A 22,169-nucleotide genomic window follows, 5' to 3' on the forward strand; every position below is an offset into this window, starting at 1 on the left:
CCGTCCCTTGTGGGGTCCCCCACTGTTCCATCTGTTTGCCAAAGCGGGGGGCCAGACCCAGACCTGGGATGCTGTCATCCAGGGGCTGCCCGTTCCCTCTGCTCTGGTTTAGGCGAGAGGACGAATGGAAGCAGGGAGTAGTCAGGTTGTCTTCCTCAGCCTTCTAGAATGGGACTTGCCTGCCTCAGCTTACCTGAAGGGAACTGGGGGATCTGGCTGCTGAAGCAAGGGTGGGGAGCAGGAGCACCAGCCCCAAGCTAGACCTCCCCCCTCGGAGCCATGACAGCATGGGGCACCCGCAGCGGCCTTCCCGCGCAGGCACCGGGCAGACAGGCTGGGAAGGGCGTAGCTCCAGGAGGGCAAAGGTGGGTTTCCAGAGCTGTGGTATGGGTGCAGGGGGGCCGCGAGCCACAGGACAGCCGCATCCCCTATGGAATGGGCAGGAAGGAGACAGAAGAGGAGCCCAAAGGCCTGGGGGAAGGGAGGACCCCTCCCACTCACCACAGACAACCACGATGTCACATAGGTGTCCTGAAGAGAGTGGGTTGGCTCCAAGGGCAGTGCCTGCCCAGGCCCCGGCGGGTTGCGAACGCCCCCCTTAGGCAGACTCCCATGCTCCCGCCCCCAGCAGACAAACACGTGCTCTCTAGCCAGATGCGAAGACCAGAAACAGTGCATGATTTCATTTATGTGGAACTTCCAGAATAGGCAAATCCATACAGACAGAAAGCAGACAAAGGGGTACCAGGGGCTGGGGGAGAGGCTGTGAATGGGCCCGGGGTCTCCTTGGCGGGGGTACGACAGAAATGACCTGGACATAGACAGAGATGATGGTCGCACAACACTGTGAGTGAACTAAGTACCCCCCAATCAAATGATCAAAATGGTGAATTTTCCCTCAATAAGCAATGTTTAAAACAACTCTGCCGTGCGCATTTATTTCTCATAAAAGTGACACCACCAGTGGCAGGGGTCGCCAGCTCCCTGCTCCCTTCCCTAGTCAGTCAGGTCAGGGCTGAGGAAGTGGGGAGGGGGCGGGGGGGGGCGCCTGGAGTCCTGGAGACCCCGGGAGGGGGCAGGGGACAGCTGGAGCTGGAGGAGCCACCGCGTTCAGCACCACGGTTCACCGCTCACCGGATCTGGGGTGAGACGGAGAAGGGGGCTGAGCGGGCTGAGGGCCGGCTGGCCCCCCTCCCCCAGCTCAAGGCCCCCTGTGGGGAGGGGGCTGCTCACCGTGTACTTGTCCCACTTCTTCTCGGGGTCGTAGGGCTCCCAGCGGCTGGCGGGAAAAATGTGCTTGTTCTTCTCGTACCAGCTCCGCAGCACCACCTTGCCTGCGTGGGACTGAGGGGGGCGCACGGACAGGGCCCTGTGGCTCTGGGCCGCCCGCGGGAGAGGGGGCCGCTCCCCACCCCGAGCTCTCCTTTCTGCCACTCTTCCTCCCCCGCCCCGCGCCGCTGCAGCCCCGCACCTCATCCTTCTCCACGGTGGCATCACTGAGCAGCCGCACGTCATCGTGAACGTCAAAGTTAAAGAGCGGCCCTGCAGAGAACGCAGCCATCCGAGACCATCACGGGGCTGCCGAGGGAGGCCTGGGGATCCCACGCGGAAGGGGGCGCGCACTTACCGCTCTTCCCTCGTGCCTTGGTGACAATGAAGTCGTAGAAGCTGTGGTGCTAGGAGCGGAGGGCGGAAAGCATGGCTACAAACATCCATCTCAGCTGCTCCCGCCCACCTGCACACAGGCCCTGCTGGCTTGAGCCAATGACCCGGGCTGGGACGGGGGCCCCTCTCAAGAAGCCCCCAGACACTCCAAAGCCCCCCGACCCCACGCTGCCCGCCCCCACCCGGGGCCTCCGAGGAAGAGAAGAGCCTCACGTGGGGTATGATCAAGTCCTCCTTGATGTACATGAGCTGCTCCACCCCCGCCGACCTGCCGGACGCAGGCAGGGGCTGTGAGCTGGTGGCAGCGGCCACCCAAGTAGGGCCACGGAGCCAGAGCCGGGGCCAGGCAGTGAGCCAGGGACCAGCGCCCGCCGTCCTCCACCCCCACCTCGGCACCACTCTCTCAGGATCCCCGTGCCCAGCAGGCCGCCCTCCCACCAGGGGACCCGGCCACCCCTTCGTTCTCCAGAACCGGGGCCGGGAGGCCACAGTGCTCCTATCCACCCGCGCTCAGCCCCACCCGCACACCCGCACCTGAGCTCGCTGAAGTCTTTGCGCAGGATCTCCAGTGCCTTCTGCAGGAACTGCTGCATTGTGTTGCCCTTTTTCATCTGCAGAAGCGGCCCAAACGCCACCATCCAGGAGAGCAAGCGGCAGGGGACAGAACGCGGCAGCCTGGGCAGGGGCCCTCAAGAAGGCAGTGGCCTGGAAGGCCCGGCCAAGGACCCTGGAGGCCCTGGCTCCCCCCCTCCAGGGTCCTCAGGGACCGCTCACAGGAAAAGGACCTGTGAAATTCTAGGGCCAGGCTTGAATGAGGGAGGCTGGGCCGCAGGAGCCCGGGGAGCAGGCTGCACGGCCCACACCGCCTACCTTCACCGTCCGCCGGTGCCCAGAGCCGTCCCAGTAACTGAAGGTGATTTCGATCTCCTCACCTGGGAAGCAGAATTGGCCCTTGGCCTCCGCCAGCTCCCAGGAGCTAGGGGCGCTGCCCCGAAGCCCCGCGGCAGCAGCAGGGCCGGCTCCCCATCGCCATCCCACTCAGCAGGCCTCACTCTTGATCTTCTCCTGCTTGGCCTCCCACTCCTGCCGCAGCTCTTCCCGGAGCCGGTTCTCCTCTTCCTGGGGAGGACACGAGTGAAGGAGGGAAGCCCCAGGCCACTAGGGGGGCCGAGTCAAGGGGCAGGCGGCTTTTACCTCGCGGTCTCGGTCAGGTAGGAAGCTGGTGTCCACATCAGGGTTCTTCCCCAGTTTCCTCTTCTTTGTGGTGACCTCTGCAGCAGAAGCAAACACGGGCGTCCGTGGCATCAGGGGCTTCCCGGAACCTCTGGCACCACCTGACAACACTAGGGAGCCCGAGCCTTGCCCACGGGCCCTGACGTCAGTCTCCACCACCAGCAGCTGGACAGAAGGTTGGGGACCAGGGGCTTGCCCCGTCAGCTGCGGCCTGAAGTGCCCCGGGGGACTTAGGGCATTAGGGCCAGCCTGTGCAGCACCAAAAGAAGCGAGCAAACCGAAGCCCTGGGTCCCACAGGGCCCACACTGGAGCCGCAGGGAGCAGGGAGAGGGAAAGGCCTGCTGCACTCGGGCCCGGCTCGCCCGCAGCTGGGACTCAACTTGGTCTCCGCAGCGAGGACGTGAACAAACAAGCACGGTGGGTGTGTGGTGCCCGTGAGCACTGTCACCAGTCACGGAGGACCTCGGAGGGCTCGCATCTGTGGGGCGATAACCACTGACAGTCACTGAACTTGAGATGAAGCCTGAGTGACACTGAAGGCTCAGCAGCAGGAAGGCTGCGCGCTGTGAGCCATTGCGGTGATGACATTATCACGCTGCAGGCTCGGGAGGCCCAGAATGCTTTAGCACAACCAGGAAAGTGTTTCTGAGCTTGCAGACCCCCTAAAAGGGTCTCACAGACCCCTAAAAGCCCTTTTGGAAAACTGGGGCCCTGACGGACAAGCATACACTCCAGCCTGCCGCGGCAGGGCCTGCCTGCCCATTACAATCACCCACTAGAGAATCCCACACTAGTGCCCCATCGCAGGGCCCACAAAACCGAACCACGGGGGTGGGGGGATGTTAATAGCCTTCCCCCAGGTCCCGATGCTGTCCCAAACAGTGGTCCCCGCCACACAGATGCACAGGTCGTGATGCTACCGTGTCCCTCCACACTTACTACTGATAAGTGCCACTGAGGTCCTCTCCGGTGCCTCACCGCTGCACAGGGAGCACATGAGACCCCAGGGGGCGCAGGCTTTTCCTCCCGACCGTGCCAGCCACTCCCGTCCAGGCCAGGACACTGGGCCTGTGGCCACACCGCACCCCGCCGTGCCCTGCTGTGCCCTGCCTCAGTTCCCTGCCACCACACTTTCCAAAGCAGCCCGGGTCCACCGTCCCAGACTCCCAGGCCTTCACGTGTCCCCTCCTGCCAGCTCGGCTTCCGGGCACACTCAGCGCTTGACTCTATCCATCTCTCCACAACCCCGAGTCCCTCGGGTTGCTCATGAAATTCTCCACATCCTAGGCCCATCTCAACCGTCCCCACCACTGGGCGCTTACCCCAGTCCTGAGGTGACCCCAGGCCCTTCAGCAGGGCACCTACGGACCTATGGGACTCCAAGGCCCTGCCCCTATCTGTCTGCCTCGGTGGAGGCACACGGGGGCCCCACACTGGTTTCCGCCTTGCTACCCAGCCTTCCCGAACAGCCCGACACCCCTCTGTCCCTTGGCGGAGACCTCTACTGTCCAATCAGTAGCCCCCGAATGTCTGTGGCTGCGTCAGTTTACCCCGAAATCGATCGAACAAAATCGACAATTTGGTGTCCTGCTCACACGAGCTGCGCGCTCGCTGGCCACCGAGCAGCACAGACACGAGCAGGCTCACGACCTCCGCGAGTCCACGCTTCGCGGCGCTTGGGAAGGGCAGCTCCCGAAGGCTCCTGGACGGGCGGCCGCCTCTTACACCAAGGACCTCAGGCCCCTGCCCAGAGCCGCGCGCATGCCTCTGCCCCTCCCCGACACAGCCCTGCAGACTCGGCCCTCGGAGCGAGCTGCAGGACCGCAAACCGAGCGGCCGTCGAGGCTGGTGGCGGGCGCGCTTCTCCATGCCAGAGCCCGGGCCCTGGAAGCAGCCTTTACCTTCCCTCTCCAGCTCCTCCTCGTACGCGGCCGCCTCCTCCTCCTCGTCGCCCGCCTCCTCCTCTTCATCCAGGGTGAAGGACAGGCTGGAGATCTTGCGCTTGGCCTCCTGCTTGCGCTCCTTCTCGCGCAGCTTCTCCAGCTTCCTGCTGGGGCACAGGCGCCCTCAGGCCGCACGGCCCCACCCCGAGGCTCCTTCTCTGCCCCAGAGCCGCCCGCCTGTGCTCCGTGTGGGGCCTCCATGGCATGGGCCGGGGCTGGTTACCAGCCCGGGGCACCTCCCGCCCCTGGGCAGGCTTCCCCCTCGCCCCACCCTAGCCATGGAGGGGCAAAGGGCCCGGCCCGCCCCGAGCTGTGCCAGGAGGGGAGGCCCGTGGCCGGTGGGGCCAAAACCCACAGCTGCAGCTCCTTCGACTGCTCTTTCTTTGCCAGCTGCTTCTCCCTCTCCTTCACCAGGGCCTCCTGCTTGGCCTTCATGTCATTCAGGGTCACGAGACCTGGGAGGGGCGGCAAGATGGGCAAGGGTCAGGCACCACAGTCAGCAAGGCAGCAGGCGTCTGGGGCCAGGAGAGGGTGGCCCACACGAGGGTCACTCACCAACGGTGCTAGACTTGAGCTCCGCCTCAACGGCGTCGTAGTGAGCGGAGAACTTCTTGTCGATGTTCGATTTCATGATGTTCTCCTGTCGGGGCGCGAGGGGAGCGGTGAGGGCCCGCCGCTACCCCGCTGGGGAAGCGGGGGCCTGGGTTCTCGCCCCAGGTCTGCCTCTGGACTCACGGTGATGTGACCTCGGGGAAGATATTTCCTCTTTCCTTGGTTACTGGAAGGGTCCCCAGGGCTCTGGGGGGCACTTCCAGTGCTGAGGATGCTAAGTGGGGTGTGCTGTTGCGGCCCCTCCATGTCTCCTGCTGGGGACCAGAGCTCCCTCAGTGGCCTGGGGTCACAGGCTCCACCTCCCTTTGGTGTCTTTCCTACCCAGCCTTGAAGCTGAAGGTGGAGACCCAAGCCAGAGGTGACAGGAACGAGTGAAGAGTGCCCCCGCTGAGCAATGTTGCTCCCTCATGAGACCTCACTGCATCCCAGCCCCGCCCCACTTGGTACCACACAGGTCCCTCTCTGGCTGGTGGCCTCTAAAGGAGGGGGCCAGCGGAAGAATGCAAGTCCACACTGCGACAGCATGGCTGGGCCACCAGGGGGAAGTAAGGTCGAGGCGGGCCTTGGCGTGCAGCTGCTTCCGTGCGCTGGCTTGCCCCAGTACCGAAGACAGCCTGCTCTTCAGACGAGTCTCCCCAAAAGGCCCAAGCAGAGAAACACTTGCTTCCTGAGAGCCCGCCGCCACCAGCCACCCACTAAAGCCCAGACCGCGAACCCTGCCTTGGGCCCGGGGCAAAGGGCTCTGTTATGAGGCTCAGTAGCCAGTGGACTGGCCAGGGCCCATGGGACCTGACCTCCCTGGCATCCACTGGATCAGGGCGCAGGCCTCGTTCCCAGAGCCTGGGGGGCCAGAGCAAAGATGCAGTGTACAGGAGGGGAGCCCAAATGCCACCAACGCAACCCCTGACTACGGCTTTGCACTCCCGGAGGCTTGTCACATGCTTAGCTCGTCTCAGCCTCCTGGGCACATTTTACAGATGAGCACACTGTCGCCGGACCGCTTGCGCCCGTCGCCGGAGGTGGGCGAGCAGGGGTCCCGCCACGGCTCGCCACCGGGGCTCTGCGTCCCGCGTGCCGCGGGTTTCGCGGGGAGGCCGGGGCGGCGGGTGGCGCGCGTGCTCCGAGTCGCCCTGGCCTGGCCCGCACCTCCGCGATCCGCTGCTTCATCTGCTCCATCTGCTCGCGCTGCTTCTCCCTCTTCTTCATCAGGTGCATGGCGCGGCCCGCTTCGCTCGCGGCGCCCTTGTATTGAGCCATGGCGGCGGCGGCGGCGGCGGCGGCAACGGCGGTAACAGCGACAGCGGCCTGGTGGAGTCTCAACGGCTGCAAACGGCAGCAGCCGAGCAGTCAGCTGACGCCCGCGCGGTGACGTCGGGCACCAGGGAACGCGTGATCGCCTCGCCCCGCCCCGGCCCGCCCCCTTCGGCCTCCCCGCCCCCGCCCGGCCCCGCCCGGCCTGCCCCGCCCCGCCCCGCCGGCTCCGAAGGCTGGATGGGTCCCTGGCTTCCTTGGCTCCCCCATCAATTCCTCCACGTTAACCCCTGGCCCGAGACTGGCTCCCCAGTTCGCCTTCATCCTGCTGACCCCAAACCTGGGCCACCAAGACCCTCCACTTCCTTAATGTTGAGCCCAGCCTAAGGCCAGATCCACACCCCACTCCAGCGCCCTTGCTGCCATGCTGGTTCCCACTCCTCCCTTTTGACTCCCCCACCCAAGACTGGGCCCCAGTCTCCTGTTGCCCCAGGCCATGAACCTGGGCCCGAGTGCCCTCTGCCTCCTCGACTTAGAGACAAGGACCCTGGCCCCTGCACTTCCACCCCCACCCTAGACCAGACCCCCTTCCCCCTATTTCCCCACACTGACCCCAAGGGGTTACAGGTCAGCACTAATTTGCCTGCATGTGGCTCTTTGGTTCAGGAGCTAACTCCCTGATGAAGGCAGTCACCTTTCACACCTATCCCGAGTACAGCTAAACCGGAGTCTGAAACTGATAGAATGGAACAGCCCAAGGAGCCAAGGCCCCACCCACTGCCCAGTTTTTGGGGAAATAAAACTGAAGATCTGGGCCCAGGTTTCAACACAGTTTTATTGGGAGGTTTTCTGTGAAATACACTAGAGATTGGGGGAAGGGGACACATTCACTTTGCAAGGTAAGGGTTTCCCACCACTAAGGGAAAGGTTGTGGGGTGGGGCAGGGCATACTGGGGTTTGGATCCATTTTCCCACCTCCTTCTGCTTTGCTCACATTTTTTTTTTTCTCAGCAAATGCCAGAGAACACAAACACAAAAACAAGAAACAAAAACCGTGGGATCAACCTCCAACCGGGCCACACCCAAGCCCTCTCCCCTCCCAGGCCTCACCAGAAGGCCGCTGGTGAGAGGCACAGTGCTCCCTTCTCAGATTGGGTGGGCCAAAGTTAATAAATTAGAATAAATTAACAAGGGCGGGGGGGGGGCAGGGGATGCAACTTTGTGCTGGGAGGGCCCCTTCTCTCCAACACACACGAGAGTTGGTGGGGGGAGGCAGGGGGCATCTCCAAAGGCCACTACAGTAGGGGTAAGAGCAGTGGGGGCAGAAGTAAGCTTTTCCTCCATGTTCTTCCCAAACAGAGCAGAAGAATTAGGAGTGGAGGGGAAAGAGACACACATTCTGGGTTCTTTTCCCAGAATAAGGGAGGGCCAAGAAAGAGGATGCTATCCAACCCCCTGTCTCCTGAACCGTCGCTAAGGTTAAGGATTTGGTCAGTGAATCAATGAGGTGGGTGACAGGAATGTAGAACGTGGTGGGGGAAGCAGAGAATGCCGGAAACCGGGGCGCCCAGCCACACCCATCTCCCCAGCCCTCAAGGAGAACAGACTTAGGTCAGGGGAGAGGATACCAAGGGCTGGGGTGTGGGGGGGGGGTCGTCAATCACTGGTCAGCTTCTCCAAAGACATCATTCTGTTTGCGCTTCATGTTCTCAAAGTCAAAAGCAGAGCCTGCCATGCGCTTGTAGATGTCTTTGATGTCATTGCAGGTCGTCTCAAAGTGTGTGGTGGCATCATAGGAGCAGGAACAGAACACCTGGAAACATCCAGAGCCCCGGGCCAGGGTGAGTCGGGCAGGGGCCCTGGATGGGCAACCAGGAGCCAGGGCCAAGAACGCCCACTTACCTGGCTCTCCGAGCCATCGTCGATGGGCTCATACAAGTCACTGATGGCCACGAACCTGAGGGGCAGACAAGCGGAGGGAAAGACCTCACGACAAGCCTTACTCAACCTGGTCTCCCCACCCCCTGCAGCTCCCTGGCTCCCTCCCCTCCCCTAGCCTCAGCCCCAGCCCTTCAGCCCCTCACTTCTGGTCAATGGGCTCCAGCAGCTCCAGGGCCGGCTCAACCTCCTTTTCCGGCTCCGCCGTCTCCACTGTGGTGCTGGCGATAGCGACGTACTTGCCCTGTGCAGCCACGTTGTGCGCATACGAGATCATGCACACGTAGATGTCTGCCCACGAGAAAGCGCTCCGTTAACACGGGCCCAGAGGGTTCCTGGAAGCTCAGCTCAATTCGGGCCCACCTGCCCAGCCCTCCCCAGCCCCGCAGAGCAAGCAGCACCCAAACCCACCCTCACAGAGTGGAGTCCTAGCTAGCCAGTTGCTAGGGCGCCAAGCCTGGCGACTGCTAGGCGGCTCCCTGCTCTTAGGAATCAAGCAGACAGCCCCCAGAATGATGGGGAGAGGCAGAGCCGCCCCACAGAGAACACAGTGGAGGAAGTCACATGGGACTCGACCTACCTGACTTCCTGTTAACTTGGTTCTGGGGGATGATGATTTGGCAGGAGTTGGCGTCATTGGTGTTCTTGATGGGGTGGCTGAGGATGCAGATGATGCGGATAACCTGGCCAGCCTTCCGCACTCGGTCCGGAATGTAGCTGGGGTCACAGATCAGCTGCTTGCAGCGGGCCACCTGTGAAGACACCAAAGGCCTATCCAGACACTCCCCTCGGTGGTCGTGGGGCCGAGTCCATGCTGAGGGCTGGCACCACACTCCTCTGAGCAGTCACCACTGCCCCTCCTGTAACACACAGCTTCGCTCCGTACCTCGGGGAGGTGGGCCCCCATATGCAGGGCTGGGAAAACCCTTCTGCTGAGACACTGTGCCCAAGAGCACTCCCCGAACCCCTGACACAGCAAGTGGGCTGGAAATGCCTCTCACTGACAGAAATGGTTATGCAGGTTTCTTCTGCAGCTCTGACCCCCAGCCCAAGGCGATTAGACCTGATTAGTAGCAGTCACAGCAGAGCCACAGTCACTGGGAAGGGGGCCTCTAAGAAGGCCAAAAGCGCCACCCAGGCCATCATGCTTGTGCTGTGCAGAAGGCTTACCTCTCCCTCCGACTTCACACCCACCACCTTGCCATTCTCCATGATGATGTCATCCACTGGTTTGTTCAGCATGTAAGTCCCTCCATAGATGGCACTCAATCTGCGGTGCGGAGAATGATGGTGTACTCCACTGCCCAGGGGGAAGCATGGCCTGGTGCCAGCACGCCCTCCCCCCACCAGCACTGGGGGACAGAGAAGGCAGTCCTGGGCAGGCAGAGCTCAGGTGACCGGCAGTTCTTCCCTGCTCTGATCCTGCCACAGACTCAGGACTGAATTTGGAGTGTTCCTTCCTCTCTGGAGCTTCCACCTACAACATTCTGCAAAGGGCCAGTATGAGGGTGGCATAAAGGCACAGCTCCTCATGAGAATGGCCCGGGAACAGAACGAAGGTCTTTGGAGAAGCCCTCTGACTCGAGGTTCAAAGGCCCCAGGCCCAGCCCTGGAGCTGCCTGACTCAGGCTGGGAGCCAAGCCAGCCCTGCTGCAGGCCTGGTCCTTCCACCCTGCACTTCCAGCCCCTGCTGCAGCTTACTGCCCCCCGCCCTGTCACCAAGGCGCAGTATGAAGTCAGTCAGACCAGGACGGGAAAGGACGATTGCTACTTGCTATGGAAATGCTCAAGGGTGCCATCTCCATTAATGGCTTTGGTCCTACTCAGTACTGTCAACAGAAAAGAACCACGCCCTCACCTTGCAAAGCCCTGGGGCAGCTCACCAAGGCCGTAGAGTGGGTATAAGTAAGGACTCTTTCCATACCGAGCCAGAGACTCACTGTACAACTTGATGCGGTTGATGGTCTCAAGACAGGGCTGGTCCAGGTAGCTGGGGGGACAGCATCAAGAGAAGAGGCTCCAGCAGCAGCACCCCCAGCTCACCCCCACCCAAGCACCAGGCCAGCCTTCCCACCACCCTCTATGGCCTGGGGAAGACTACGGGTCAAATAAATGCACAGAAAAAACAAAAAAGGCCAAGGACGGGCATGTGGCTGAGTAGAAATATGCAGGGTGGGTCGAGGGGGAGGCACGAAGGAATGGGGGGGGGGGGCAGGGCGCAGGCCAGACGAGGGGCACTCTGCCATGCCAGCTTCCTCTCACTCATCAGTGCGGTAGAGTGCCAAGGCATGGCCAGTGAAGTCGATGACATCCTGGCCCAAGTCAAACTTCCGGTAGACGTCACGCATGCTGGTGCTCTGGGGGTCAACACCCTCGAAGGTCTTGGGGTCATTTTCATCAAAGTTTGCCACAAACACCAGGAACTTGCGGAAGCGCCGCTTCTCAAACATGCCCATCAGATCTGTGGAAGATGTGAGAAGAACCTTCACAGCACAGAACACGAAGCTCTCCTTCCCACCAGGCCGACCAAGAAAGCAGATGCCCCAACTCTCAGCTGAGTTTTGTTGCTGTTGTGTCGCTGAGCACCATGTAACCTTCAATTAACCATTTTGCTCCTCACGGCCTGTTTCCCACCTGTATAACCAGGGGACTGGACTGGACAAACCTGGAGCACTGTCCCAGCTCCAACACTTGGGGCTGTTTCACACAGGTCAAGTGCGGCCCCTGTCAGAGGCTGAAGTCCCTTCAGAAAGAGCAAGCACCCATGCGTCCCCCCCCGCCCAGCGCGTGGACTTCCCTCTGGGCACCCACTGTGAGAGTCAGGGCAACCGAGGGAGGACAGAGCAAAAGGGCCTGGGGTACTGCACAGGGAACGTGACCGTGGGCAAGGGGCACCCTGTTCTGCCCCTCCCCATGGTTCTTTGGCTCAGGGAACATGTACTCACTGGAAGCCAAGGCTTCAGTCTCAGTGGATGGCACTTTATAAATCTTTCCACCCTTGTAGACGAAGCTGCCTTCCACCACCTTAAAGTCCAGGTAGCGCGTCACCTCTGTATACAGCAGCATCTTCACCAGCTGCCCTGTGGGGTGGTGGTGGGGGACAACATCAGCACAGCTCCCTAACGGAAGCTCACTAGCTGGTACAGCTGCCCCTTTTCTGGAGCCTGACCCTCGTCTGGTCGCCCTAATCACCCTCCACCACACCTCTTTCATCTCTCTCACCATTGGCCATGAGGAATTTGGGGATCAGATCAACGTTCCAGTCTCGGCCCCTGCCCATCGCCTCAGGGGGCCCCTCCAGCAACTGAAAACGCTTATACAGCTGCAAGCCAAGAGAAACAGAAAGAGAGCACTCAAGGACCAACCTCTCCCGCCCCTGCCCCCTTGCACCCCCTTTCTCCCTTCCCAGCAAACCTGGGGAGTCACCCTTGCCCCCTGTGGGAGAGGTTAATGGGAGATGGGCCCAGGCCCAGCAGCCTCACCTCCTCCAGCGGTGTGATGGAAGAGCTCTCGCCCCCATAGTAGGGGTTCCGGTCCATATGCAGCACTTTCTTGCCGTTCACGGACATGATGCCTGACAGGATACATTCCTGGGGAAGAGGGCAACATTCGCTGCGCTGCCACCTCCCTGCCTCCCCACCAGCGGCCCAGATCTGTTCCCCACCGTAAACCTGAGAAGAGAGCAAAGCTGGAGCCTCTGCTCCAAAGAAAGCTCCTTCCACCCCTGGCGGCCGCCTCGCCTACGATCAGGGATGACAGCTTCGTCTGACCAGAGTCTTTTATAACTTTGCTGGGCAAAGGGCTGAACAACAGAAGACAAATAACGAAGTCGCTGAGAAAAAGAGTGTCCGCCAAACACAGGAATGTTCTTCAGGCAACCACCATGCCAAGACAGTCCTGTACCTACACAGGGCCTCGAGAAAAGGCAGGAAGGACACAATGCGCTGTAGAAGAGAGAGACTGACAGTGAAGGGCACCAGAACGGGAAGTGAAGAAAGGCTGAGCTCCGCCTGCAATCTCAGGCCCCACCCTGGGCTGCTCTTTCCTCAAAGGACAGGAGCTTCTGACCCTGTGCCTGTGCAGCCAAGGGAGGGCCTTCTGCATCCCGACTGAAGAAGAGGGCTCTCTCCAGGGGAGTGGTCCAACAGGCTTTGGGGAAGAGGAAGATAAACACCCTCACCACTTACTGTCCGCAGGCCAAGGACAAAGGCTGCAAATACTACCCAGCCTGTAATCTCCATGGGAAACCATGGTGGGGTAGTGGGAATGTGCTCACTGGCCCCACTGCTGCTCCTTCTGGAACATTCCCTGGGTCCCCAGGCCCCATAAGAAGCCAGGAACACAGGATGAGGGCCCAACTGGGCAAGACACCCTTACCCAGGGTCCTTGTACTTCATCCCCACCAGAATTAGCGCAGGATGGGGGGGGGGTGCAGGATGGGGAGGATGCTGCGTGCGAGAGATGGGTAGGGGCCGGGTGGGCGGGGTCAGGGGCGCGGAGAGGGGACCTCGGGTTGCCTTGGGGTGCGTCTTCGGACCCAAGACGCCGGGGTGGGGGAGAGAACTGGGGGGTCGGCCCTGGAGAGTCGAGGGGGTGGCTAGGTAGATGGCCGCTTCTCGGAGACGGGGCCGCGACCGTGAAGAAAAACCATGTCGCGGGCGGGGGAGGTGGGGGCGGCGTCGGGCACGGGGCTGTCTTTTTGGGAGACTCAAGCGCCGAGGGGGCAGCACCGAGGACTGCAGTGACGGGAAGATGGGGTCGGCGGCCGGGGGCGGCAGCGCCGCAGGGAGGAGGGGGCGATGCGGGGTCCCGAGCCAACGAGGCCGCACTTACGGTGAGACCGGTCCCCAGCACGATCACATCGTATTCCTCGTCCATGGTCAGGCCTAGCAGCCAGCGCGCGTCGCTCCTCCTCCTCCTTCACCACAGCAGCCGCCGCCGCTGCCGCCGCACTGGACCAAAGATGGCGGCGGCCGACGCCGCTTGACCCCTCCGCCTCGTCAAAGAGTCCCGGCCCCTCCCCGCGTCTCGCCGCACCAGCGGGGGCCACCGCCTCCCCGACTCGCCTCCCAGGAGGAGTGGCCCGGGCCCGGGTCCCAGCTCCAGCGCGGTTCCGCGGGCGGTGTCCCTCGCCGAGGGCCCTGAGTAGACTGGAGAGGGGCGGGGCGGGCGGGGCGGCCGGAGGCCAGTGCTGCGGCCCGCGAGGGATCCGTGCGCGGGAGCCGCGCGCGACCCGCCCGCCCCGCCCCCCAGGAGGCTGGGCGCGGCGGGCGCGCGCCGCTGCGGCAGCCGGGGGCGTTCCCCTCGGGGTGGGAAGCCGGCTATTGTCACGACGATCTCCCCACGCCCCCGGGACACTGGGCGCCCCGCTCTTCCCCCACCCCGCGCGCCGCAGCCCCTCCGTACCCTCGCCAGTTAGGGGACCGTCTTGCTGAAGACCCTCCGGCCTTCCCTTTGGCCTGGCTGCATTACAGCTACATCCGGGCACCTGTCCCGGCAGCCCTGAGCCCAGCGCCTCCCCTCGCGCCCTGTGCAAAATGAGTGACAGGAGTCCTATGAGCATGGCAACCTGTCTTTATTAGGAAGGAAACCACTGAGAAACCCAGCCTCCTGCCAGGCACCTGGCCGTAATAGGCCAGAGAACCAATGATCACACCCAGGCCAGTTGCTGTGCAGGTCCCTTCCTTCTCACGCCACAGAGATAAACCCTAGTGTACTGCTCATTATTAGCACAACATCACCAAAAGACAATGACACCAGCCAAGCAGGACACTTAAATAGTACTTCCACAACCCCCAAACGCAGGGGACGTCCAGCTTCTACCTGCTGCACGGAGCCCCATAAAGGCTGGGGTGGGGGCTTTTGCTACACAAAAGCACTATAAACAGCAAGGGGAGAAGACACAGAGATGAGAATACAGAAGGGGCAGGAGGGGGGCCCAGAACGCATGTCCTCTTCCCCCTGCAGCGACTGGGCCTGGAGGATCTGTCTACTATCTATGAAGAATATGTACACCTTGTTGATAGAGGTGGGGGGTGGGAAGCCCCTCAGTGGGTTGAACAGGGAACAAGACAGGCTGAGGGGAAGTGGGGGTTCATGCTATAGTAGGAAGAGGGGAAGCCCTTCAGTCCAGTGTGCCTCGAGGTGGGAAAGCAACAACCTGGACACCATCATGCCCGCAACCCCCCCGCAGGAACAGGATCACACAATCTGGGTCAAAGAGATGGTGGGGCCCTTGTGGTCGTCGAAGCGGTCCATGGTCTTGAGACTAAGGATCATGTGCAAGCCGTAGGTGAAGATGAACAGCATGAACAGGGAGGTGAGCAACCCCATCCAGATGCCGGGGGAGAAGAAGCCCGCGCAGTCGCTGGCGTAGGAGAACTGCTCGCCCGTCACGTTGAACGCTTGGATCTGGGAGGGACACAAAGGAGCGTGTGGCCCACACACAGGGAGACCCAGTGAGTTCCCAAGGTGGCAGGCAGTCCACATGGGAGGGGGCACTGTGGGGACAGGACTCTCAACTGCATTCCCATTCCCCATTCCCAAGCCCAGGCCCAGCCCCTGAGACGCTAACACTCCTCGGTTCTCTACTCCCTCCCTCCTGCCAGCTCCAGCCCGGCCCTGCCTGTCCCACCTGGAAGTCCTGAAGAGTCAGCTGCCACAGTGAGGGCTGCAAGCGGGCCACGAGGAGATGGCCGTTCTTGCTGAGGCTGCTGACGTACTCGCAGTGAAAGGAGTAGACACTGGGCCCCGTGACCCGGGAGGCATTGAAGTAGGCCACAGAGCCATTGCTGTGGATTTCCAGGCGCTCCATGGTAAACCAGTGCCGGGCAGACACTGGGTAGAAGCGGTTGGCCAGAATGAACCTGAGGGAAGCCATGTGGGGTGTCAGGCAGCTGGGAAGGCCGGAGCCGTGCCAGCCCGCCCACATGTCAACCAACCCTCGGACTCACCTGAATGTCACTGTGGTACCAAAGAGCTGTTCATAGGTCAGTGAGAGCCTGCAGGGCCGGAGTAAGAGGTGAGCTATTGGGCTCTGGGAGGGCCCCTAGCACCTAGCAGCTGAGCAAGTTCCTCAGGTCTACGCTACCTAAGCTGCCCCAGGACCTCACAGCCACCTGAAGAGGCAGCGTCCCCACCTGACAAATGAGAAAACCGAGGCCCTATCCCATCTAGGTCGGAACCCAGCACCCAAGCCCCCCCTGCAGCTAAGCGCGCCTTCCTCTGGTTGCCCTGAACCCGCCCCACTGCCCTCCTCTCAGCTCCCCGCCTTGGGGTTGCTGACATGCACAGATTGGACTTCGGGGATAAAGGTGGTCTCTCTCACCAAGGGAGGCTACAGAAGCCCTTGAACTAACTCAGTTCTGGCAGACACCCTTGGCAGTCACCCTGAGGCTGTTCAGGGGTGGGGCGGCGGGAGTGTCAGGTTCCCCAGTGACTGGGAAGTGTTAACAACCAAAGGTCCAGGCAAGGACTAGAAGGCATGGAGAGGCAGAGATCTCAGCAGGCCCCATCCCAAGAGCCCTCCACCAGCCCCACCCCACAATCCCACCTGCTTCCCACAGTGACAACCCCCCAACACCTGCAGTGACAGGCACTTGCCTTACCTGGCATAGGAGTCATTCCAGAAGGAGCCAGTCAGGTTGAGCTCCTGGACCCCAAAGGTGAGGGAGGTCAGGTCCTCCCAGTGGTCCTTGTATGCCACCGAGAAGTTCTGGGCCCAGAACAGGATCCGAGGTGCAGTGTCATTGTAACTCACAGGGGGATGGACGCCAGCTGCCGCCGACTGTTTTTGCAGCAGCTGGCGACCTAGTCCCCCGGCCACCATGGCAACATCACGGGCCACCTGCGCAGACAACGCACAAGCCCTCTCTCAGTGGCCCTGAGGGCATGGCACAGAAGCAAGTGACCTGCCCTCCCTGTCCCCGCTGAGCACCCTCTCCAGCACCTGCAGTCCTACTGCTCAACTCAGAGGCCCTTCGGCCAGGAAGAGCTCCTGAAGATGAACAGCATGAACAGGGAGGTGAGCTTCCTACGCCCCTGAGCTCTTCCTAGTGTCTCCAAATTAGAACCCTTGGACACAGTGTCCCAACACGGCAGCCCGTAAGGCCCACTAGGCCAGATGGAAAGCTGCAGCCTGGAAGGAGGAAACGGGACTTTCTGGTTCATCCTCGCCGCCCCCCCAGGCCCAGGGAACAAAGTGGCCCCCTAAGGCCCTCTGCTCAGAGCCACACTCCCTCCAGGGCCCTGCCGAAGGGGACACGACATACCCTCGAAGGGCGCACCGCTGTGAGGGCTGCTGTGTACGGGACGTCTTCGGACTTGAGCGTGCTCAACACCTGTCCGATGACCTCATCTGAGGAGCAACGGGGAGAGGCGAGACCCAGGTCACGCGCGGCTCCTCACACGAACACCCCGACGCCAGCCAACAGATGGCAGCCCCGAGGCTGGGCCGTGCCATGTGCCCCATTAGTGGCCTCTCTTGATGGTGTTCAGTGGGATCACCTCGCTGAGGCAGGGACCACCGGTGTCTGCGGCGGAAGTCTCCCACGCCTGGCACCTGCCATGTCCTCTGCGGTGGGCCACTGAGCCCTTCACAGCTAGCTCCATCAACCTTCACCAGTGTTTTCGTTTCCATCAAGGGTCCTTAACAGCAGGTACGTCTTACCCCAGCCACCCCCGCCTCCCCGGGGATACCTGCGGCCTCAGGAGTTGGCTCCCTAAGGCCAAGCCCTAACTACATTAAATGAGAAAAGACACAGGGATCTAGAAAACTCCAAAATCTCTTATAGGTTTTCAATGACCCTTCCACAGGGAAAGGCTGTCCTTTTTATAGCAGAAAAGAAGTCCTCAGCTCTGATTTTGAAACGGTGCTGGTCTATTAAACCCCAAATGCTAAGCTTCCCGCTGCCGGCACGGAGACTGACTCCGCACACTCTGCCATGGAAGGCCCCCAGGCGCGCCGACACCCTGCCCAGCTGAAGAGGGGTGAGGCCTGGGGGTCCGCATCTTTCTGCTCAGCTGCCAGTTGTTCCGAGAGGCCGGAGGGACACCCTGGAAACGCAGAGTGACTCAGGAGCTCTGAGGCAGCTCTCTGAGGCCAAGGGCTCAATGAGGTTGGAAAATATGTGCCCTCCCCGGCCTCACTCACCATTGCCCGTGAGAACTTCCCTCGGCGCCATCAGACCTGAACTATGGGAGAGAGGCAGAGCATTAGAGCCCCTGCCAACGCAGACAGCTCCCCGCCGCCTGGGGACGCCTCCCCTCCGCTGCAGGCCCCCGTCCTTCCCTACCAGCCCCATCCTACCAGCCCCAGCCGATAGCACGCTCGCCCTCGCCGGGGCTCTGGAAGCCACGCTCACTCCTCCCTCTGCACCTCTGCCGACTCCACGACCCTGCCCTTGCCCCTTCTGCCCCAGCTTCACAGTCGCACTCAAGGCCCCGCCAGCTGCTCTGTGAACGCGTCCCGGCTGGAAGAGTGAGCCCCCAACCAGCGGGGCCCACGCCTGTCTCATCTCTGGAGCCCAATAGGCCTCACTGAGGGCCAGACACGAAGTCCTGAGTCACCGCTGACCAGAGGCCCTTCCGGCCTCTTCCGGACACACGAAGCACCTTCTGCTGTGGCTTCAAGGTACTGAACAGGAGCAGGGCTGTCTCGAGCTGGGCTGTGCCACCACAGCCAGGCACCTCGACACAGTCCAGGCTCCGAGGCCAGGACGTACCCGGATGTGTAGGGCAGGCGGATCAGCAGCAAGGCCGGGAGGCTGGCGTTGAGCTTCAGCTCCCGCAGCGTGGCCAGGTCCACGTGCAGCGGGCTGGCCCCGAGCTTCTCCTGCAGGTACGTGCTCAGAGTGCTGGCCGCGTACCAGTCAACAGCAGGAAGCACCAGAGAGGAAGGGGCCAGGTCCAGGGCATTCTGGGGGCCAGGGAGAGGCAGAAGGATGAGTTAGCAAGGGACTAATGGGCCTGGGCCGGCCCCCAAACCTCTCTGGTGGCCCCATCTGGCAAGGGACACCCACACCCACACGCCGGGGGTCTTATTCGAGGTCAAAAAACACCCCAGATTCCTGGCCCGGGAAACCTCAGGCCTTTCTGCCCCCAAAGCCAGTACCTCCGTTTCCTAAGGGGACAGTATTTACTGTGTTGGGGGAGGGAGTGCAGGACAGCCCCCGTGGTCCTTGGCTGTGAAAGGACTCTCACCTCCAGGTTTGAAAAGGCGCTGTCCTGCTTGTTTCCAAACACGCCACCATAGGCTGTGAAGTCCTCAATGCTCAGCTAGGGGGAAGCAGAGAAGACGCCTCAGAAGGTGGGGCCGGGGCCCAGGCAGGGCAGACACCCTCCCCGCACTTTTGCAGGGACAGCAAAATCTCATTTACAATCACAAAGGGTCAAGTTAAAAGAGTGAACAAAGGCCTGTTTGGGGGTAGGCAGTGGAGGAATGGAAGGTTCTCTTTTTTCCTTCCCGCACCCTTCTGGTAGGGTGCGAAAACATGGCAGGTGGTCACGGGGCAGGGAGGAAGTCCACGGGCAGCTGACTTGTGGTAACATTAGGATTAAGAGTCGGCCACCTGCCCACAGATGAGGAACTGGGCTGGGAACAGGGAAGCTGGGGGAGGGGCTGGGGGCAGTGAGGAACAGTCACTGGGCTCCCCCTCACGTCCCATCCGCTGGGCAGCAGCGGAGAAAGAGAAGGCGCTCGCCGGTTCCAGCAGCTAGCACCGCCCACGTCCGGGCCGGACAGGACCCTTTTTAAAAGAGGGCAAGAGGTTCCTTCCTTGCCTGGGTTTGGTAGAAGAGGGGAGAAAGGTGAAGGTGTTGGATATGCTGAAGAAGGCACTGAAGTCTTCCACGTGCTCCGGAGCACAGCAGCTGACCGCATTCCTTCCCCTCCATAACCTAGAGCTGTCCTCCGGCTCCAGCTCCCCACCCCAACTCCCGGCCTCCTCCAGCTGGTCCCAGTTAGGCCCAGAGGCAATCTTAATCAGTCTCCCTCTGCTCATTGTGTTTAGTATACACACTTGCCCAGCCTCCTCTCCCCTCTAGACAGGAATCCTAACCCTATGTGGCTGCCTGAGCCCTCATTCTGAAAGCCCACAAATCACCACCGTGTCCTCTCCGTAGTCCTTGCTCAAAACTGCCCAAAGCTTCCTGCCACATTTAGGCTGCAAGCACCCTTCCCCCACTTCACCCCCTGGCTACCTGGCTAACCACCTCCCACCCCTTTCTCTCCCTTACCGCCCTCCAGCCACGGCAGCTCCTTGCCCAGGGCCTTTCCACCTACTATTCGCTCTGCCAGGAACCCTCCTCCACTCATACCCACATGGCTCTGTCCCTCTGTCCATTTAGGCATCTGCTCAGATATCCCTCCACGGTGAGCCTTTGACTGATCACCCTATCTTTATTTTTAAGATTTTATTTAATTATTTGATAGAGATCACAAGTAGGCAGAGAGGCAGGCAGAGAGGGGGGCGGGGAAGCTGGCTTCCCGCTAAGCAGAGAGCCCAATGCGGGACTTGATCCCAGGACCCTGGGACTACGACCCGAGCCGAAGGCAGAGGAGAGGCTCCAGCCCACTGAGCCACCCAGGTGCCCCTGATCACTATATCTTAAACAGCATCACCAATCGTTCTGTTCCCTTGGCCTGCTTCCTTCTTCTCTGAGAACTGTAGCACTGACATTGTATCATACACCGACTTAGCATTTACTTGCTGCCCTCACAAGAATGTCAGGTTCCTCCGGGCAGGGACCTGGATTATTCTGCTCACTGCTATGTCCCCAACATTTGACACCTAGTACCCAGTGGGAAGTCCGTATCCGGCAAACGAATGAATGGATGGATACCATAAGGAAACCCCAGACAGATGTTTTACAAGGGTTAAAAGAACTGCTCAGTCTCTGGTATCTTCGTTTTCCAGATGAGGAACCTGCATTCACAGATTATCTCACATGTCCAAAGGCTGGGAAGTAGTAGAATGAAAACTGAGTTCCAGTCTAATGACATGATTTCCCACCTCTTGGAAGGAGTACAGGCCAGTATAACCATCACTATCTGCCCACAGACCAATGGAGCAAGACCACAAGGGGAACAAGCCACACAGGCCACCACCAAGGAAGGAATAAGCAGAGGCTCGATAACCTCCCGAACGCCCTAGAATCTTCTCCTGGGCCATATGCCTGCTTTGGAGGCAGAGGAGCATGGCAGGGAAACTGTAACCCGGAGCACAAGTGGGGTGTGTGTGTGTGTGTGACAGACTCAGGCTGGAACCATAAACTACGGAACAGCAGCCAATGGTCGCACCTCTACCAGCCCTGTTCCTTGGCAGTAAAACCAAGATAATGACATCAGCTTCGCACTGTGCCTATGAAACACTCAATAAATGATCATGTTTCGATTATCTCTATTATGATCATTAAAGTTAGAATCACAACTCTGTCACCCATCAGCTGTGTGACCCTAAGCAAGTCATTTACCATCCTTGGACATAAGTCTTCCCATCTATAAAGAGGGTTGATAATCCCCACCACGAGGGGAGCTCAGATAAGTGCTCAGTATTCAGTAGGCATCTGGGCTCTGACACCCCCCAGCTATCACCCAATCAAGTCAGTGCCATTTCAAGGGCCGCAGCGTTTCCACTGAAACATCTCTTGCAGTCCTTCCCTAGAGAGGAGTCACACGTCCCTACAGTTGGGACAAGGTCACTGAAGCTTCCTTTGGGGAATGGGCCTCAGTGTCCTGGGAGGAGGGGCCTTCTTCCTGATGACTGAGGGAAAGAGGGTTGCGGCGGGTGCACCTTGTCCTGCAGGAACAGCAGCACATTCCGAGGGCCCAGCTCCAGGGCGGGGTCTAAGTAGGTAGACAGCTGCAAGTCGCTGGTGATGTGGCCCTCGTGGGTGTTGGCCGCAGGACCCCACAAGTCCCTGGCAGGGGACAGAAGAGGTGCTGTCAAGTGGGGGCACATGGCTTGGGATCTGAAGCTCATGGGCTCCCATCGTGTTGTGTGGGGCCCCGAGTCCTGACCCCGCTGGCTCACTATGAGCGCCGAGGAAGGGACAGTTCCCCTCTGCCCGCCTCGGCTGCCGCTCGTTGAGGACAGCCCTGGAGCCGGGAGAGGGCAGCTCAGCCGCCGCGGCGCGCAGCGCAGCCAGCCCCGGCCCGACCCGGCCCGCCACGCTCACCGGTCACTCGACCACAGCACCAGCGGCACCTGCTGCTCCGCCGCCGCCACCGCCATCAGCAACAGTGGCAGCCACCGCATTTGCCAGAGTGCTGGGGCCTGCCGCGTCCCCGCCTGCGCCCGAACCGCTGCCGTCGCCGCCATCACAGCCTCGGCCTCCACCTCCTCCGCCGCCGCTGCCACCGCAGATCAGGTGACAGTCGTCTCCGCCCGAGCCCCGCCCCACACCACCATTGGCTCGAGCGCAGGCCTGCTCGCCAGATCAGCAGATGACTGGGCAAAGCTCACGCCACTCACGGCCGCTCCTTTTCACGGATTGGCTGTACGTGTCTCCAGGCGCGCGCGCTCCAA

General features: G+C 61.1%; 3 protein-coding genes across 4 annotated transcripts; all 3 read right to left on the reverse strand.

Moving 5' to 3' along the window:
- Nucleotides 1–668: 668 nt before the first annotated feature.
- Nucleotides 669–7,437, reverse strand: FAM50A (family with sequence similarity 50 member A). Of its 2 annotated transcripts, XM_082716653.1 has the most exons (14): nt 7,318–7,437; nt 6,601–6,777; nt 5,398–5,482; nt 5,198–5,297; nt 4,801–4,946; nt 2,860–2,936; nt 2,718–2,784; nt 2,536–2,597; nt 2,200–2,276; nt 1,879–1,933; nt 1,628–1,676; nt 1,472–1,542; nt 1,234–1,344; nt 669–1,139 (listed from the first exon to the last, which is right to left on the reverse strand). In XM_082716653.1, exons 2-14 carry the CDS (start codon nt 6,709–6,711, stop codon nt 1,131–1,133), a joined length of 1,020 nt encoding a protein of 339 aa, XP_082572779.1. In that variant the 5' UTR covers nt 6,712–6,777; nt 7,318–7,437; the 3' UTR covers nt 669–1,130. The 2 variants fall into 2 exon arrangements, with proteins under 2 accessions (XP_082572779.1, XP_082572778.1); XM_082716652.1 differs by lacking the exon at nt 7,318–7,437 and having other exon boundaries at nt 6,601–6,836.
- An 84-nt stretch (nt 7,438–7,521) lies between these two features.
- GDI1 (GDP dissociation inhibitor 1) lies at nt 7,522–13,873 on the reverse strand. Its single transcript, XM_082716642.1, has 11 exons — nt 13,477–13,873; nt 12,126–12,233; nt 11,866–11,965; nt 11,589–11,723; nt 10,906–11,104; nt 10,502–10,633; nt 9,814–9,913; nt 9,224–9,395; nt 8,790–8,934; nt 8,608–8,662; nt 7,522–8,518 (listed from the first exon to the last, which is right to left on the reverse strand). The coding sequence occupies exons 1-11, from the start codon at nt 13,519–13,521 to the stop codon at nt 8,366–8,368; spliced, it is 1,344 nt and encodes a 447-aa protein (XP_082572768.1). The 5' UTR covers nt 13,522–13,873; the 3' UTR covers nt 7,522–8,365.
- Nucleotides 13,874–14,199: 326 nt separating this feature from the next.
- On the reverse strand, nt 14,200–22,082 carry ATP6AP1 (ATPase H+ transporting accessory protein 1). The gene is made up of 10 exons (XM_082716639.1): nt 21,820–22,082; nt 21,435–21,561; nt 18,844–18,918; nt 18,366–18,559; nt 17,795–17,835; nt 16,914–16,999; nt 16,251–16,489; nt 15,597–15,644; nt 15,278–15,509; nt 14,200–15,054 (listed from the first exon to the last, which is right to left on the reverse strand). The coding sequence occupies exons 1-10, from the start codon at nt 21,960–21,962 to the stop codon at nt 14,845–14,847; spliced, it is 1,395 nt and encodes a 464-aa protein (XP_082572765.1). The 5' UTR covers nt 21,963–22,082; the 3' UTR covers nt 14,200–14,844.
- Between the last annotated feature and the right edge of the window lie 87 nt (nt 22,083–22,169).

Source organism: Mustela nivalis (assembly GCF_964662115.1).
Source record: "Mustela nivalis genome assembly, chromosome: X".
In the NCBI taxonomy this organism is placed as follows: domain Eukaryota; kingdom Metazoa; phylum Chordata; class Mammalia; order Carnivora; family Mustelidae; genus Mustela; species Mustela nivalis.